This window comes from Ambystoma mexicanum, chromosome 8, assembly GCF_040938575.1.
Source record: "Ambystoma mexicanum isolate Mex_15411 chromosome 8, UKY_AmexF1_1, whole genome shotgun sequence".
Taxonomy (NCBI): domain Eukaryota; kingdom Metazoa; phylum Chordata; class Amphibia; order Caudata; family Ambystomatidae; genus Ambystoma; species Ambystoma mexicanum.
This window is the reverse complement of record NC_090929.1, coordinates 1,392,082,050-1,392,100,143: the sequence shown is the minus strand read 5'-3', so window position 1 is coordinate 1,392,100,143 and position 18,094 is coordinate 1,392,082,050. Positions and strand designations below refer to the sequence as shown.

The following is an 18,094-nucleotide window of genomic DNA, read 5'->3' as shown; positions in this document are numbered from 1 at the left end:
AAGGCATTCCCCCTTAGCCTCCTTGCCATCCTTTACTATGAACAGGAATCCTTCCTTTCCTCACCTACAGGGATGTGTTCAGCTGCTGCTGTCATACAGTCCCACGGGGTGTATGTACATCTTGCAAGGGTGCAAGTTACATTTGTAGACTTTAATGCCATGGTCCCCGACGGAAAAAGTATTTCAGGACCATGCATCGATCTTCTTATCCCTAACTGGGAGAATTGTAGGATATGCCACATTCCTAGTAGAAGTAGCTGCCTAGACTAAAAGACTCTCGGGTGATGGGCGTTTACTCAAATATTCAGGATCTGAAGAACAGGGCCTGTATTTTTAAACATTTTTTATGCCGGAGTAGACAGGGTTTTCCCATGCAGTGTTCACCTTCCTTTGTAGAGCTACATGAAAAAGGAAGTATGGGGTCTTGTTGAGGAACCCCCGAAAGGACGTCAGTCATATCTTCCTGATAAATGGGTGGATTTCTGCTCCACCCCATAAAATCAGTTACCCTGTTCATTAACTTTCTGTATCCTGCATCAGCATGCTCAGCCGGGTCAGGCTTTTCAAATTCATATTCTGGAGAGGTGTCCAGACCACTTGTTGACTGCAAGCACTCGTACAAGTCTGCCATCTTGGACTGAGGGTCAATCAACTCTTCAAGGACTTGTTTTGTTCCTTTTTCACACCAGCAGGTGAAACATCTTCTCCTGATGAACCTCCCTCATAAACGGAGGACATGGTTCTAAAGAAATCCTGTCTACTTTCAGGGTGAAATAATTTCTCAGGTGGCATAGACTTCAATACAGATGTCAATTTTGTAACAGGAAGGAACGAAGATGTCGACAAGGGCGTCGATGTTGTAGGCATCTTCAATACCATCGAGGAACCTTCGAAGGAACTGTTAACTGTGCATTCGACGTAACCTTCTTGGGATGGTTTGTCGACACCACATGCTCGACCGGCTTCGATAGAAGCTTCTAGGAAGTTTTTGACAACGATTTTGTTGGCGGATGAGTGTCTGACGCCATTTTAATAGAGTTCTACCCCCGATTTTTGCACCGGTAGGCGTTTGAGGTGTCAGGGAAGATTCCCTGGAAGACACCCTTGACGATGTCTCATCTGATTTTCTTGTCTTAGATCTTCCCCCGTCACTTTTTGTATTAGCAGGGGCATGGCCTTTGCTAGACTTTGAGGAGGTCTGGCCCGCACTCTCAAATTCGTTAGCATAGATGTTCCGAAAGCTTCCCACTTTCTTGGGGAATCATGTTTTGAGGGACACGTAATAACTTCCTCAAGGAAGAGGGAGACTGTTGTCTTTTCTTTGAGGAAGATTTCCCGTATCTACTCCTTGACCTAGATTTCTTGGGTTTGTGACATCTTAAAGACTCAGCCGAGTCTCTCCCCCCCCCGCCACACCCCTGAAGAAAACTTCAAGGACTCCTGCCCCTCCACCAGTTAACCCATAAAGCCTTAAAGGAACAGAGAGGTAATCGATTGACAGGAAACACTTGTCTATATGGTGGTCGGAGCAAGGCACCAGAGGCAATTCCGATGGGGGGGGTCAGTCCGCGACATCTTCCTCCCACATTTCTGGCATTTTTTTAATTCAGTCTTCGGCGTGGAAGGACTTGATGAAGAGGACATTATCACGAACTGAAGCACAATTTTCTCGATCTGAAGCTAAGCTAACGGAAAAACTGAACTAAGGCCAATGGGCGCAACTTGAGGCATTTAAACAGCGGATGACGTCGGCGCTCGACTGATGCCGCTGAGGGACAGACGCCGCAGCCTCGAGTGGACTGCCCTCTGGTGGAGAGAATTTTTTTTCCGAAGCAGTAAAGCTGAAGGTAAGGATATATCTAAGATGGGGAATATGTGGGAGGACACAATCCATTCGAAATATATATTAAATGAAATATGTACGTACTCAGCGGATGCAAGCAGTTTTATGTTGTCCTCTGCTGTTCAAATGGCAAACTGCACCCGTGTGCCCTTCAATTACGCAACAGCTATAATTTTAATAAACAGAATGAGCACGGCCCTACGCAGTGCACTCCACCTTCCACTATCGCAAACATTCTGAATAATTTCAAGTTACTTCTTTCCACCCCCACTTCCCTTCACACAGGGCAAGGCAGTTCCAGCGTCAATGAACAGTCAGTTACCGGCTCAACGTTTCAGTCTCTAATGAGCTAAACGCTGTAGGATGAATGCCTCCTCACAAGCTAAAACTGAAAGTAGGTGCTGTAATTATGCGACTATGCAATGTTATGTGATAAAAGGGACTACGCATAATTGTCAAACTTGTTCCAGTGCAAAGACAAAGAGGCCTGTGTAATCGATGGATTGTACTTAGATACTGTTCTTATACCATGCATACCTCTCATTCCATCTAATAAACATGTCTTTCAAATTCTGAAGAAAACCGTTTCCTACACATTTAGCCTTTTCAAATGGCCATTAATAAGTCAAAGAGACATACGCCCCCTTCCTGGAACCGATCAGTGGTAATTACGATATTTAAGGGAGAAAAAAGCGACTTTATGAATTACCGACCAATATTGAACTTTAACATATGCTAGAACGGCGTATGTTACGCCAAGAACAGCCATCTAATTTTCTATTGCGTGCCCAGTAAAACACCCCACCCATACATTGAAAGTCCATAGTTCTGGTCGATTTCAGTATCAAGTTTAAATCCTGGGATCTTTTCAAAGGTCCTCCTGAATCTCTGCAGTATGCAATGAGATGCAATCTTAATTATTTTCTAGGGTATCCGAAGTAATTCCCACAAACGGACAAAGTGCTCACTGCAACTACAACTCCATGTTGAGAAATTAAACAATGAAACTACAAAGCAGTTTGCAGCATCGGAAAGGTCAATGGACCAGTACACCTCATGTATAGTTAGTGCAAACACTAGCCAGGGAATTCAAGCACTGAGAAACGGGAAAGATTAGGAAATATTAATGGATGAGTTCTGTTCATTCAGAAAGTGTAAGACCAGATTTCAATAAACATTTTCTAGCAGCAAAGGAAGAGAGGGCTGCCTCCGATCTCACTCAGGATGTGTAGAGCTGAAAGCAAAACCACAATACTACAAAGGCTGTGAAATAATTGAATGCTTTCTGCTATTTAACGATCTAGTCAGTACCAGGTCCTTTGTGGCAATTTTTTCAGCTGGAAAACGTATTAAATGCGTTGTACTTTGATCGGTCTTTAAACGCAGAAACCAAGATAAAGATTGATTGGGGGGGGGGGGGGGCTTTCATGGAGACCATGGCAAGAGATTGTTCCAATGTTAACATGTTAACTACAGACACACTGTTAATTCAATTAAAGGAAACTATGATATTGCCCTCCACCACACCGTCGAGCCTCTGTGGTGTAACAAGAAAAGCACAATCAAGACTCTGTGCCATCAGCAAGTTCAGAAAACTAGCCCCAGTTTAACCGGTGCGCAACTAAGGATAGCCTTTTCATAGCATTCCTGAGCAAGCTCCGGGGTTTAAATAAAAAGGGAATCGGGAGGGGGGGGGGGGACTAAATTGCATTTGAATGAAATGACCCACTTAAAAAAAAGTAACTATTCAGAAAAAAGATGAACAGAAAGAAATGAACACATGTTAATGTTAGAGAAGGCGAGGAGGCAGCAACAATGCCTTACAAAATGAGATCCTCAGATGTCGGTCGTCTTCGACCTACTGTTGAGCACCAGAACAAAAGTCAAGTTGGCTCCAACTATTTGCTGACTTCCATGTTTTTCTTTTTACAACTGCCTTTCTGTGACTAGATGGTCGTCTACTGAACCCCCTTTCACTCAGTGTTTTTTCTGATGTACTGACCCTTAGTAGCTCATAAGGTAGGTTTGAATGTTTCCTGGGTCAGCTTCCAATGAGGGAGACTAAGGTAGGTTTCAGTGTTTCCTGGGCTCCTTTACTCTGCTCCTCTGTAACTGTGCCATAATTGCCCATTCAATGTATGTATTAAGCTGTCTGTAACCTCACCGTGATACCTAAGGGTCTGGGCGTGTAACAAATGCAATCCAATAAAAATAAAAAAAAGAAATGAGTGTCCCATTGTCAGCATCAGAAGAGGGTATGAAAATACAACCCCGCCCACCATTGCAGTGAGGAGGTCGAGGACGTACCTATTTTGCATTGTCATCAACCGGAGGGCCCTTAATTTCACCTTGATAACGTTGAACCCTTCTTCAGTGTCGTTAGCCAATTGGATCAGCTCCCATCTCACTATCTGGAGCCACTTGGCGTTCGCGCTTGTCTGAATGCTGGGAATCAGTAATGTGAAAAATGTCTCTGCTGAGTTAAATAGTTTGTACTCATTAGGTATCTGTGCAAGGAAGTCGGAGGAGTCTTGGTAGATGTAGTTTGAGCGTCTTTTCGGGAACAGACGATCAGGTCGCTCTTGCTCTGGCAGGATGCAGAAAAAAGGGGGCTCTTCAGTGAAGGCTGCGGTAGACTTTGCCGATTGTGTCTGTTGAATTGAGAGCGGGTCATCAGGCCGCAGTGCCCCACCCCCTTTCAAATGTTCTTCAGGTATCACCAGGAGCGCAGAGTGCAGGGTCACAAGTGCACAGTAGTCCCTCCATGAGGGCAGGAGATGCACACTTTCTCTCTCCCTCTCCTCTGTTAATATTACTGAAACTGCACTGAATCTGCAATGGGGCCACTCACCAACCCCCGGTCCGTGGCCCTGCCACTCTCCCCTGCACTGCCTACCTGGCAACCCCTGCACTGTGGGACTGTCTCTGTATCCTTACAGCCCCTCCTCCCAGCACTTGTCTGCACTTATCTTGCACTTGCCACCAGCTGGCCCTTATTATTTATCTTGTTCTACTAAACCTGTACTGCACTTCTCCTCCCACTTTGCCCCTTGCACTTTTCCCCTCACCCCCCCCCCCCACCCTGCACTTGCGCGATCTGAATGACACCTGGCCTAGTAGGATCGTTCGTCTGTCTCCCCTTGTCCCCCCCCCCCGCCTCGTCGCGCCTTGAAACACTTGTGTATAGGTGCGTTATAAATGCCATATCATATAGGTGCCAAGGCAGGCTCCCCGGAAGTGTGTATTGGAGTTTTCTGGTAGCAGATGTAACTTAGTTTGGCTACACCAGGGTTGCAGCCACTTTTACTGCAGTAGCAGCTCAGTACAACTGTGTGGTAGACATCAGGGTACCAACTTCGTTCCAGCCCCGTTCTGGGTTATTTGTTTTTTTTTTGTTCTTTTTTTGTGGCTCACGAGGCACTAAATTGCTGAGCCTACAAAGTCACCTTCAGTTTCGGATTAGGCTGGTTTAAAGTTCCCTAGTGACCCCAATCTACATCCAGTATCAAAGTGCCGTTTTGGGCTCAGTGGAAGTACATTTTAAATTAATTTGTTTCACTACCTGCCTGCAGGCAATATCAGGCACGCGAGACAAGCATTTTAAATGTATTGCAGATACCAGCCATGAAATCCCATTGATTTGTTAATTTGCATAAACTGCATTCCCTTAAATCCACAGCAATTCCAAAGAAACTATACCTCCTATAATAAATTGCTTCCACAAAACAGCTATCCTGAAGTGGTGCGAGAAGGGGACTTAAGGGAGCCAGCAGACATCCATTGAGCAGGAAGCCTGTGGTCACACGAATGACAGGATACACTTCCATTTCACTATTCAAGGATTGTTCTGGCACACGGTCATGCAGCTACTCAATGCAAGAGACTCAAGTAAAGGAGACTGGACATGACATTAAAAACGATGACCATCCAGAAATACCAGGGAAAGCAGATGTGCCTCCAGATGTTTGCAAACAAAGATTAAGACAGTTTAAAAAAGGGTGAAGAAAGATGAAGTGGGGAAAGAAATAGATATTTAATAACGCCGTGCACACCATGCAGACAAGATGGTTGAGGTAAATAGGGTTGTCAATACAAGGGTGTCTGTGTATGCAGGTCAATGTTCTGGGCTACCATCCAAGTCACAGTGTGGGGGATTGAATCAATAGGGCTGATCTATCAATGTACCTTCAAAAGAGAAAAATCAAAAGACCACATGGTCAGGCAAACATTTGAACGATCATGTAAGGAAGTAAGTGATCCAAAATGGATGCCCAAAAATGAGTACCAGGTCAAAGACCTTGATTCAACACACTATGTGCAATTATTCAATCTAGGATGATGTAGACGTACATATAGGTCAGAGGATTGGTCAAGGTACTTTAGCAAAAAATCAACATTATTCTTGAATGTAAAAAATCTTCACCTTCTGCTGGATTCATGGCTGCATCGTGAAGAAGAGTTGCCACACACCCAGCAGTACCTGAAAGAGAAACAGTCACAATAGGTAAAGTAATCAAGCAAGTAATAAGCAGACCTTGAGGGCAAGGCGCAGAGCTGTTTTTCTAAATTATTAAGCATACATAAAGCCTTGCATCAAATGAACTACTTATAGTCAAGCGGTCTGAATTAACATGTAACCTCTTTTCATCAAATCTCAGCTTGGTACCCTACACTTCTGCCAATACCAAATAATCTCAATGACTAGTGAAGTGGCCAAAAGGAATTACTTTCCATATTCAAGTCACAAAAACGCGGGCATACATATAGCTCCTCCCCAAATATACTCTGAATGTGAATAGACTGATCACAGATCATGTTTAAGCCTGGCAAATTTTCAAAGACAACCCCAATTAAAAGACAACTTTTTTCAGTCTACTAAAATAATCTATTTTCGCTTAAAGGTCAAAGAACTTGCAAACAATTACTCTTCACTAAACAAACCAGTAACTTGCAGAATTCAGCTTAATCTTAAGTGTCCTTAGCCGCTTGCACACAAGCCCAACTATATATGTTCAAGGTTAAAATGTCATTCTATCAGTGGTAAGCAATGATCCATATCAATTTGTAATGTTATGATATTTAATCGGAAGCCAATGATCATGTGCCAACACGTGTTTCGACCCTACTACTGGGTCCTCTTCAGGACCACTAAGACCAAACAGTTCAATTACCAATGCATTTCAACATTTGTGACGGGTTACTAGTCTGGAGGCACAGGGGTATGGGAGTCACAAGTAGCGCATACAACTGTTCGGTCTCTTGAGGTTATCAGACGTGGAATTTGGTGGTTTAATGGAGATGGTAGTCCTTAAGGAGATATCAAGCATGAGGAATTGTCAGGAATAAGGGCTGGTGCCGCCGGGGAGTAACTAAGTTTGCTTATTAAAGCATTGGTAAAGAGAACTACATTTCCCAGCATTCCGGGGAGAACCTGTAGTTCAGCGCAAGTTGCCGCGCGTTGCCAGCTGCAAGTAATGAAAGGCAGCATAAAGCCAAAACGCTCGCGCCCGCAGGTGTGGCTTATTTTGTGTTCCTGGATGGGTGCGGTCGGAGCGAGACGTGAGCAAAGCTTTCCTTGCAGCCCGTAAGACTTTGGAGCAAGACGAAGTGGGCGGACTGGCTGGCAGTTGCTACGGCGTTCTCTTCAGACTCCGAGTGGTCCCGTGGGGCTGCACGGAGCTCAGATAAGTACTGGGCACATTACGAGTTTACAGCAAAGTGTGTGTTTTCAGTGAATCCTTGTTAAGGACTTTGATGCTTAATACTCGTGTGTTTAAAGGCACACGGCAGAGTGCAGACAATGTTTATGGTTGCTAAATCAGCAACACACAGTACAGGACATTCGGGGTTAGGGGCTGTTTGGGCACAACAGTGATCTGGTGTCCTTGTCTGGGCATGTACATTATGGCTATATGTGTTCAGTGTTGCTTCAGCTTGCCCAACGGGCCATGTCATGTATTTCATGTATGGAATCTAATTCCATTGTTTGTGTTCATCTATACTTGCTATATGTTTATCTTGTTACATGTTCACACGTATTGAGGTGTGTTTATACGATTTAGAGGTAGGCTGGAGGCAAGATCAATAGCGCATACCCTATGTGTTAGGTTGAGTAAAAGAACTAGATAAGGAGTTTTTTCCCTGTGCTTCCCCTTTCCTATCGACCTTAGGAGTTCCCTAACCCTCTATCCGGTGTTCCTACATCCCTACCCTATCCACAACCTCTTCCTCTTCCCCCCCATTGGCTGCCACGTGGTGTCCCGTGTATGTTATCAGGCGCCTGTGCCAACCAAGGGTGGAGGGTCGAATTCATTCGGCTTCTGTAGTTCGGGAGGGGGAAGGGTGTGTCGATTCCTATCCTCCATTATTGTGTGCATTCTGACAGGAATGGTGCGACAGTAGGGCAGGCAATTGGGCCATATGGACAGTGTCAACCACATGGGGGTGGGGAGGGGGCATCAATATATGAGATTGTGGATAAAAATCATCCCCCCTTGTTTTTGCTTTTCTACTCCACAACTCGTGAATATGATGCACATTTGTGGGTGGAACTCGTTCTCAAATGTTGGTAATGTAGCAATTCGAAATGTGCATGTTTTGGTGAAATGTGTACTACTATGGTTGAATTGTAATAGTTATGAATGTGTATGGGGTATAACTATGTGTATCAAAATGTATATCATTTGCGATTGCCGCAATGCAATGGTAATTAAACTGTTTGGTCTTGGTAGCCGTGAAGAGGACACAATAGTAGGGTCAAAACACATGTTCGCACATGACCATTGGATTCAGATTAAATATCATAAAATTACAAATTGCTTATTTATGGATCATTGCTTACCATTGATAAGGATATTTTAACTTTGAACTATATATATTTGGGCATATGGCAAAGCAGCTAAAGACTTCTGTGTTTTTTGTGGCTGAGGGATCCAGTCACGTCCTTTTGCACTCGGAACCTGCTCATTAGGTCTTGGGTGTCAGCTTGGTGGGGGTGAGCCCAATCTATACAACACACTAATAATCTACAACAGCAACTGTTCCCATTTACTCACCTGGCTAAGACGAACTTGAGCACCTTGGACATACTTGCACCAATGAAATAAAGAACGTTCAAATTACAAAACAGACACAAAATGGCTCGATAAGAGCCGGCAGAGGTTAAGATGAAGGACAAGCCACTGAAGTAAGTTTCCTCCAGAAAAATGTGTTAAACGTCTCTGTTCAATTCGCACCACAATCTGCCAAAGCATTTACTTGTTCAAAATGGTAAAAAAAAGAAAAGTCAAAAACAACCAAATTGACAACCAACACACGCTTCAAACAAGCAAAGAACCTACTTGCCCTCATCCTAAAAGCATAAAAAGAATACATCATTGGCAAAGCATTGGACACTGGAAGCACTCTTCACGTCATTACTCACTACCAAACACTGAGGTTAATGCTCTCCAATTATTATCCCATAGGTTACTTTCAAACTACTTGCTGCAGGGAGTGTACCTGCCCATTCTGCTCCCTAAAATCAAGCAAATAGAATTAGACAAATAGATGTGAATTAACCAATGTGACCCTGCACTACGGAGGTGCTGTGTTCAGACAATTGACATGAGCAGCACCTTCTACACAGAGCAACCCTTTAACGTTGCTGCCTTGGTGCAAAAGAAACAACCTATATGACAAAGGTTTTATATTTATTTGAATTGCTAACTAAAAGAATATTTGATACATGGAAAAAGTAAATCTTTAAAAAATCCATACACTTCTTTGCCTAAAGTGTGACTCGTTCAAAAAATCCTTTTCCTTCCAACTTCCAAAAATAAAAAGCAAAAAAGAGAAACCCCGCTCAGATTCTTATCAGACACCCTGCTTACAGCACTAAAGTAAGGACATGCATTGAAGCGCAGCTCAGTTTAGACTTCCTAGAAACCAGATCAAGCTAATCAACAAGTCCAAATCTTGCGACAGGTCAGCAGTCCAGATTAACTGCAGCTCAGTCTCACTCAACACCATTGAAGTCCAAACCAAGTTAAGTAAATTCCATAATAGGCTTAAATTCCTCCCTAATAATTTCAAGGTACGCACTAGGTGATGCTGGCGTTTCATCAATTTGCTTTCCTCAAGGTAATCACACTTTCAATGCGTTGAATATTTGAGTGATGAATTCGTGTCTTTAACAGACTACACATTTGAGGCTGACACTTGTAGTCCTTTTCTTAGTCCTCTTCCCAAATGTTTGTATAGATTTAAAAAAGAAAAAAACGGAACAAAAAAAAAAAACCCAATTTATCTTTGGTCCCAATGGTGAATTTTTACCAATCGAAGTGGAGCCGAAGTTGTAAACATCAGCAACAAAACGTGGTTAAGTAAGTGGAGAAGAGTCCAGGGCATACCCTCATCTCTACCAATTTCTTTAATTCAATACAAGCTTGGTCTATCTTAATGAACAGCAATTGTAAATGGAAGATCTTGATGACTTACTTAAATGTTTGCGAGACCTCTAGGAATTAGTTGTACAAGGATATGAAATCGGGCCCTTAATAAATCATCCAACATTCTCTCTCGTTGGAATGTAGAGCACCTACTTATCTAGGTGGAGGCCAACCTATATGTATATTTAACTCAATTTGGGCAAAGAAAAGGTTTTTTCTAGGAGATTGGGTGAAAACATGAGATAAAATTGCTGGACTGAGAATGAAAGAAACACTGTTGAAGAAAAGAAATAAAAACATTTTAAAAAATGATTTGCGTCTTACTAGGATGTCTCAATTTTTGCAAATCGCCTGAGAAGAAAGGTTATAAAACTGAGTTTCAATTTATACCTAACTTTTGAAGTTTTGGGAGCCAGACCCCTTATCTGATCAGAGACAAAAACAGAACTTGTAGGATGTGTGATAATGTGGAAATAGAATCCCTAAAATACCTTCTTTTAAAATGACCTCAGTCGGTACAGCAGAGAATTTTATTTGACATATTTGGTCTATAGCTTTGATGTTTTTTTTGGATAATTTGTTTTGGACAAGGATTGGAGCAGGTTCCACTACTATTCGCTTCATGTTACTTATTTTCAATGGAAATGAATTAAATGTATGAAATGCATCTTTAATAAGTTTTAACTGTTATAGCAGAAAACGTTGTCTTCTCCGTTTATTCTGAAGACTATTGTGCAAGATTTACAATGTTAAATTTACACAAAATAAATACCAGTTTTTGACTGATATGAGATTGAATTATTGTAAAGTATAAAATGTGGGATTAAAATCGATGTAGTCACATTTTAAATTGTTTCAAATGGAATCTTGTACTTTGTATTTAAAATATGTACTTTTGTTGGAGTAATTTCCTCGAATAACATGATAATGAGCAGTTCGATCTTATTGAAAACCTCTCAAACCAGTTAGACTTCTTTTATATGCTTTTTTGAAAAGAAAAAAAAAATGCTGCCTTGTCCAAGAGAGCAAGCATCTATTTTATGGCAGACACGAAAGTTACCCTTTTAAATTTTAATTTTGCCTTTCCACTGCTTTTACGTCTCTGCATGTTTAGGATTCATTGCCAGTCTTCTGTGAAACAAGAGTGATATGTTGTTTTGTTTTAGGTACACTTCTGAAGCAATAAGTCATGAAGAGGTTTTCAACACAAAATGTTCAGGGCTCATTTTGCAGTAGCAAGCCCTTAAATAGGGGATGCATTGCATTTCAGTATTGGTACAGGCAAGAGTCCCATTTATGTATGTAGGACTTCATTCTTTTCTCAAAGAAGGTTTTGAAGCCTAATTCCATTTAAGGCAGAGGAGCTTTGGGGTCAGTTGACTTGCACACAATTTATAGGTTTCATTTTCCAGTAATACCATGGTTACTCATTTTCACTCGTTTCAACAAAGGGTACATAGACTTTGCATTATCAAAGTATTGCATTTCAGGGCATTTAGTATGTTAGTATATGTGCTTTAATGGCAACTGGAATCCACCAGATGTTTATCATCAATGGTCCCCTAAATATTTAACAGTAGGCCCAAACTATCAGGGTTAATGTGGGACTTTGGGTAGAGCAGAAGAAAAATACTGTCAAACTATTAAAGCACATGGTTAGATGTGTTCTAGTCCTAACCTCCAATACTGAAACAATAATAATTCACATTTATGAACCGACCAAAGTATCTCTCCTTAACCCCTTGTAAAGGTTTGCGTAGGTAGCATGTATGCCCTGAAGCATTATTTTAGTTCCAACATTTTCTAGAATCGGAAATTGGTCTTAAACCTACTTTTAATGTTTCATTGATTTACACTTGATGCTCAAATGGTAGGATATGGCTCATTTTTTCAAGTAGTCCCAATACGTTCATGTATCCTCGTTTTATTAAAGACTTCCAACATATCAAGAGAAGAGGGTTTTGTGCAAGCAGCCAAAAATGGGCATTCTAGGTCTAGGATAGCTCCTGCTGCCTTAAGTAGGCTTTTTGGGTATATAATATTTGCATGTGTGATCCGCGAGCACCCACAGAGTATTTTTTTTTTGTAGAAACAATGAGTTTTCTTTTTCCAATCGAAAAGCCTAGAGTAATGGGTATAATGCATTGTCACCTGTGTTTTAAATAACCTCAACAGCTAGAAGAGGCATTTTGACTCGGTAGAAGGTTGGAATAATATTCCTTTATGGGGACAGGGCAATCTTCACTCTATGCCTGTTGTGCCCATTTGGTAAGGAGGAAACTCGCTTTGCTTCTAGAGTGGATTTCAATAGGTTTCCCAGATGCATCAAAGAACCAGATGTTAAAATCTGCACCTTTGTGCCCCCCCCCCCAATCACTGAAGCAGTCTATGAACAATATATTCAAAGTAGTAGACGGAAAGAGATATCCTCTGCTTGCTGCGCTCTCCAACTGGGTTCTATTTTGTACAACAACAAAAAAAAAGGAAGGACGTTACAGGTAAAGATTTTCTGCCAGTGTGGCTCCATTTATTAGTGATGTACTGTTATCAAAACAAAGTTTTTACCAGGTTTGCTGGACGGACCAGAATGTTGGACCCATTATGCTGGACGTTCAAAACCTTTAGTTGGCAAATCTGCCACAAAGAATTAAACTGTGATACAGATAAACTTAAACAAAATTGGAGATACTGATAACTTTCTCAGTTAAGATACAAACTGATGTTTGTAAAAACAAAATTTTAAAAAAAATATATACAAATTATTGATAACTGCCGACACGTGTTTCAACCCTCTAGGGTCGTCATCAGGGCTGCACATATGAAAGCAACATTTTTGTGAAAGCCAATGCATTAGAGGAGCTTGTTTCTGTAGTAATACAATTCAGAAAGTTATCAGTATCGCAAATTTTGTTTAAGTTTCTGTATCACTGTTTGATTCTTTGTGGCAGATTCGCCAACTTATTGTAACCCAAAGGTTTTGAACGTCCAGCATAACAGGTCAAATATTTCTGGTCCGTCCAGCAAATCTGAAGAAAATAATTTAAAAAAAAAAATTTAAAACCCACACACACTTTGTTTTGATAACAAGTTCATCACTAATAAATAGAGGCACACTTGCAGAAAATCTTACCTGTACCGTCCTTTTTTGGTACAAAATAGAACCCAGCTGGAGAGCGCAGCAAGCAGAGGATAATCTCTTTCAGTTACGACTTTTTAAAAGGTGACCTAGGGAAATCACCAAGTACCCTGCGACTGCAGCATATCCAATCCTTTTGAACTCTTTCAAATTTAACCTTACAACCACAGTGTAAGCGCACTGTTGCTTAGGTCCACTACTGTTTATGAATATATTCAAAGTACCCTCGACCCAAGTTTTTCTCCACCTAGTGGATTGTATTGAATGGGTGGCTAAAACGAACAAAACGTCAAACGTTTCCTAAAAAAATCTGTCGGATAAGAAAAAATTAAACAATAGCCAAAAAAGATTGCATGGTAATAAGAAACATGTGGCTGATGATCACAGTTACATGTAAATGAATGTGTTGCTATAAAATTGGCAGGAAAACAGAAGAGCATTATGTTACACAAAAAATGATTTTTTCCCTTTGCGATTACCCCTAGAAAAGGTGCTTCAGTGCTTCTACAATGTATCAGAAATAAAATTTCTGCAATTAAGTGAAATGTGCTAGTACTAATTACTGTGATGTTACTTTAGAAGCTTCAAAAGTTAGGAACACACTCATGGGTGGTAGGGGGCAGGGGTTCACAAAGACATCGTTTTAATATGCAGAAACATCTTAAAATCTGCATTAATATTGTTCCCCACAACCGAAAGGGAGCACCTCAATTTGCAGAAACTATTGAGAAAATGATTTACCATTTATTTAAATAATAAAAATAACGAACTAAACCACAAACCAACTTGACCATTCCAAATGTTAAAGAAAGCTGTACTGCTGTGTCCCCATGTATAGCTGCTGCGGTCTCACCTCCCAGGCTGCATTCATCCCATCTTCCTTTATTAAGAAATCTGCTCTACACATATGTAGACTATCTACTATTAATATGTACCAGAGTGTCGGGGATCCAGTCACATCAACATTGAGTGTACTATTTGTCACATGTGCTGGATAAAGATCACTCTTACATTGCTTAGATCCCATGCCATAAATTGGCAGTCTCTGGTTCCAGCAAGCTAAGAAGCTATTTCCAGCAAGCCGAGAAGCTACTGCCCTAATGGATAATGGGCACTACGATAAAATAGGCCAGTCTACAGCTGAGCACATTAGTTATTTGAAGTCTGTATGGCAACGAGGGTGCACGTTTAAGCAAGGAACAGATATACTATAAAATTCTAAATTTGAATAAAGCATCAATATGACTTTGGAAGTAGTTTGGAAGTAGAGTGCCAGTGACTAACGGCGCTAATGGTCATTTTAATGCCAACCCACCAATACAAGCAGAAACTCATTGAAGCGTTTTTTATCGCTAGCAAAAGTGGCATCAATGTGTCAGTAGAGTGGGTTGAACTTGAAGACTCTCAAAAAAGTAGTATGATTTATGGAAGTCTTGGTGCAGTCAAGCATGGGTCCTAAAACGTGTTAGAAAGGCTTATGAAGGGAATCATTAAAGAAAATACTTTGCTGGGCGGCACCAAAATAGCATGTGTATAACGCATTTGCTGGGCTTATCATTTCACTTGTCAGAACATGCTACTTTGGGGCGCAAGCGAGATTAGTCAACGACAGGATAGGCATTGCCATGGTGTAGAAGTAGGAAACCGCAGGGCGGTAACTGTTACAGGAATCATCAATACCATTGGCAATATGGCTATTGCCCCCAGGGCGGATTACATCACTCAATGTCTTTTTTAACTTTTCATAGCAGGCAAAGTATAGGGCATGGGCTGGGCCCGCGCCTGTGGCTGTAACATTCAATCCTCGCATGGGTCTCCAAAACCCCTCTGTTCGGATGATCCGCATCAGTGCATCCATCACATTCCGATAACGAGCAGCTGGTTCAGGCTGAAGGCTTTGCATCCGGGTCTGAAAACAAGAGACATCTCAGCGTTAAGGACCCAAGTACAATCCACACAAAAAAATTAAATTATGAACTGACAAAGCTGAAACTTCACTAATGGGAAAGGAAATGTTTCAAGCATTGTTGGCTACAGTCGAATAATAACTGCTTTCTTATTTGTAGATTATTTTGATGAAAACGGATGGGGTTTTATCAAAAACACTGCACATAGGACAAAGCATGACAGTCGCAGACAGTTTGAGCGCTTTACAATTCAGAGAAGTGAAAGAAAGAAAAACCAACCTCTGGGAGTAGAGCTAAACAATGGCATGGCAATAGTGATATACAAAGGGGTAGCCATTGCCTCTTGCGGAAGGGAAGGACTGTGGACAGGTACCCAGCAGCTTCCAAGGAGTGGGATGCACAGAGGAGATGGTGTAGGAGGCATGGAAGGAGGTGGTCTGGGACACCAGAAATGAGCCTGGATGAATTAAGCACAGAAACCAACCAGCGAGAAGGGTGGGGAATCCAAAAAGTAGCCCAGAGTGACAGTGTGGGAGGAAAGGACAAGAGACCTAACTGAACGGAGTAGTGGACAAGAACCACAGTCAGATTAAAGCGACATCCATGCCAGGGTGCACCTGAAATGCTCAGCCATGCGTCGTGCATGGTGTCCAGACGAAGAGGATCGTTACTTTACAGAGAACCATTTTGAAATGCATTGACATTAGACTGGCACATTCTTATTTCAACTATAGAAATAATAAAGGACTTGCAAACACAAACCTGACGGACACAGACGGTCAGCAAAAAAGAAAGGATCCTTCAATTGCATTGTGCAACCGTGTGAGCACACATGGTAATGCCCCCCTCCAGGCTTTACAAAACATTTCATTTCCATCGGCAAGAAAGGGGAGGGTGCTTTGGGATATGGTCTAGGAGTACTGTAGTCTCACTATGGGTAGTAACTCACTCCAAAGTCTCATTTTCCAAGAGTGTGTAGGAAGAGTATCTACCAAGCAAGAAAACCGTGCACAGGGAGGAGGACCCATGGGGAATCAAAAGAAAGATTCTGCAATACAACTTTGCCAAACCGAGAGAGAGTTGACCACAAGAGCATGGCCAGGCAATAATACTTTTAGAAATCCTAAAGTGAGGCCCATCTAGCAGCCCGGGCAAATCATCATAGGGGGTATATGCCTCTGAAAAGCACGGGAGGCTTCCATTGACCTGAATGCATGAAGACCATTAATAGGAGTACAATTCTGAAACAGATTGCTCTCGATGTACAGGATACAATCCATCAAGTTGTTTTAGAGGCCAGCTGACAAGGTGTTCCCCTGTAAAACAGCTAAGTCTTTCTATATTCTAAGAGGACAGAGCCCTCTACAGGCAAACATCCAACCTGCAGAGCAGATCGTACTAGAGGCAGGACTCAGTACAAAATTGGTAGCGAGATTTCCTGGCTAGTGTGAAAATCATTGACCACGACGGCAGAAGCAAGAGAATTTCTACAAGCCTCTGTAGGCAGTCAAGGAGGAAATGGACGTCTGACAAGATTAGAGTCTAAAATTAGCTAAAATTGTTAAGTTACAGATCCAAGCACCAGTGGCAAAACGGAGACCACTTACTATTTTACTGGTTCCATATGGAAGACTGCCAAGACACCATGATCGCTTACATGGCCTTTGTGCAGACCCAGACGCACTAGACTTACTCGTTCAGGTACCAGACTGACAGGCTTGGAGACTGAGGGGAGGCGTGGCAAACTCCTCACCTCGACCACTGAGATCAAAGGACCAGCCATCAGGCCACCACAAGTAGCAGTCTTTACCAACTTGTGGCTAGCAACGTCTCCAATGTATTAGAGGAAAGGGGGGGGGTCGCAGTCTCGCATGAGAGGTCGAGCCTGTAAACCCACTTGACTCCCCATTCGGAAACACTGACAATATGAAACCTGAAAACAAACCAGTGTGCATTTAAGGTCCAAGAATCTGCCACAATCATCCCTAAACACGAGCAGTGTGTGTGGGAGAGGGGGTGCGGGGGGAGTCAGTCGAGTTATCTGAATAGCAAGTAGTATTAATTCATTAGGAAGCAACTACAGACATTGGGGAGCTCTTGCTGACCACGTAAACGTTTAGTTTTAAATTAAAAAAAAAAATAAAAATAAAAAAAAGGAACCCCCCCCCCCACAAACATGCTTGTTACATGGATTAGCTGCTCACATCAAAGTGTTAGTTTTCAACAAATACGATTACATAATGAAAAAGTTATCTAGCAAACATTTTACATTTCTTACAGGAGCAGTATTAATCCAGAACCGTAAAAGGTATTAGAGAGGGAGAGCTGCTCTGCCTTGCTCTAACCCGAGGGTTCACACCAAATCGGCTACGCGTCTTCTCAAATCAGATATACAAAGCTACCATAAAGCTTCTAAATCAACACAGATTAGAGAAACACAGGAATTACCGTATCCCGATGCTTTTACATACCGGATGGCTGCCAAAGAAGGTTTTAAGATATAGATGTAATGAAATCCTAAAACCACAAACAAATTGCTTAACGCCATAATTATAAACCCGCTTTCCACAATGGATTCTGCTAGTGCTGAAAACAGGTCTGCGTTTTCAAGAATACATCGGCCTTAACAAAAACACAGCATAGTGAGTAGTCTGCCGTCAGGATCTGCATAACAGCATGTATTGGAGCAAAAGGGACATTTTCCGACTAAATGGGTAGTGAATTGTAGCTTTCCCACAAACTTTAGTGATTGCACGACATCTCTCTCATATGTGCACAT

At 41.9% G+C, this 18,094-nt stretch overlaps 1 protein-coding gene across 3 annotated transcripts in view; it reads right to left on the bottom strand.

The window, feature by feature from the left end:
* Positions 1-18,094, bottom strand: part of SLC25A28 (solute carrier family 25 member 28) — a 102,805-nt gene that overhangs the window by 42,693 nt on the left and 42,018 nt on the right. The window contains exons 2-3 of one of the 3 annotated variants that reach the window (XM_069611533.1): positions 15,089-15,317; positions 6,267-6,323 (exon numbers count right to left, since the gene is read on the bottom strand). In XM_069611533.1, the coding sequence (XP_069467634.1) occupies positions 6,267-6,323; positions 15,089-15,317 (286 nt within the window). Of the gene's footprint in view, positions 1-6,266; positions 6,324-14,723; positions 14,990-15,088; positions 15,318-18,094 lie in introns of those variants that run through there. The other 2 variants (XM_069611534.1, XM_069611535.1) reach the window with 2 other exon arrangements.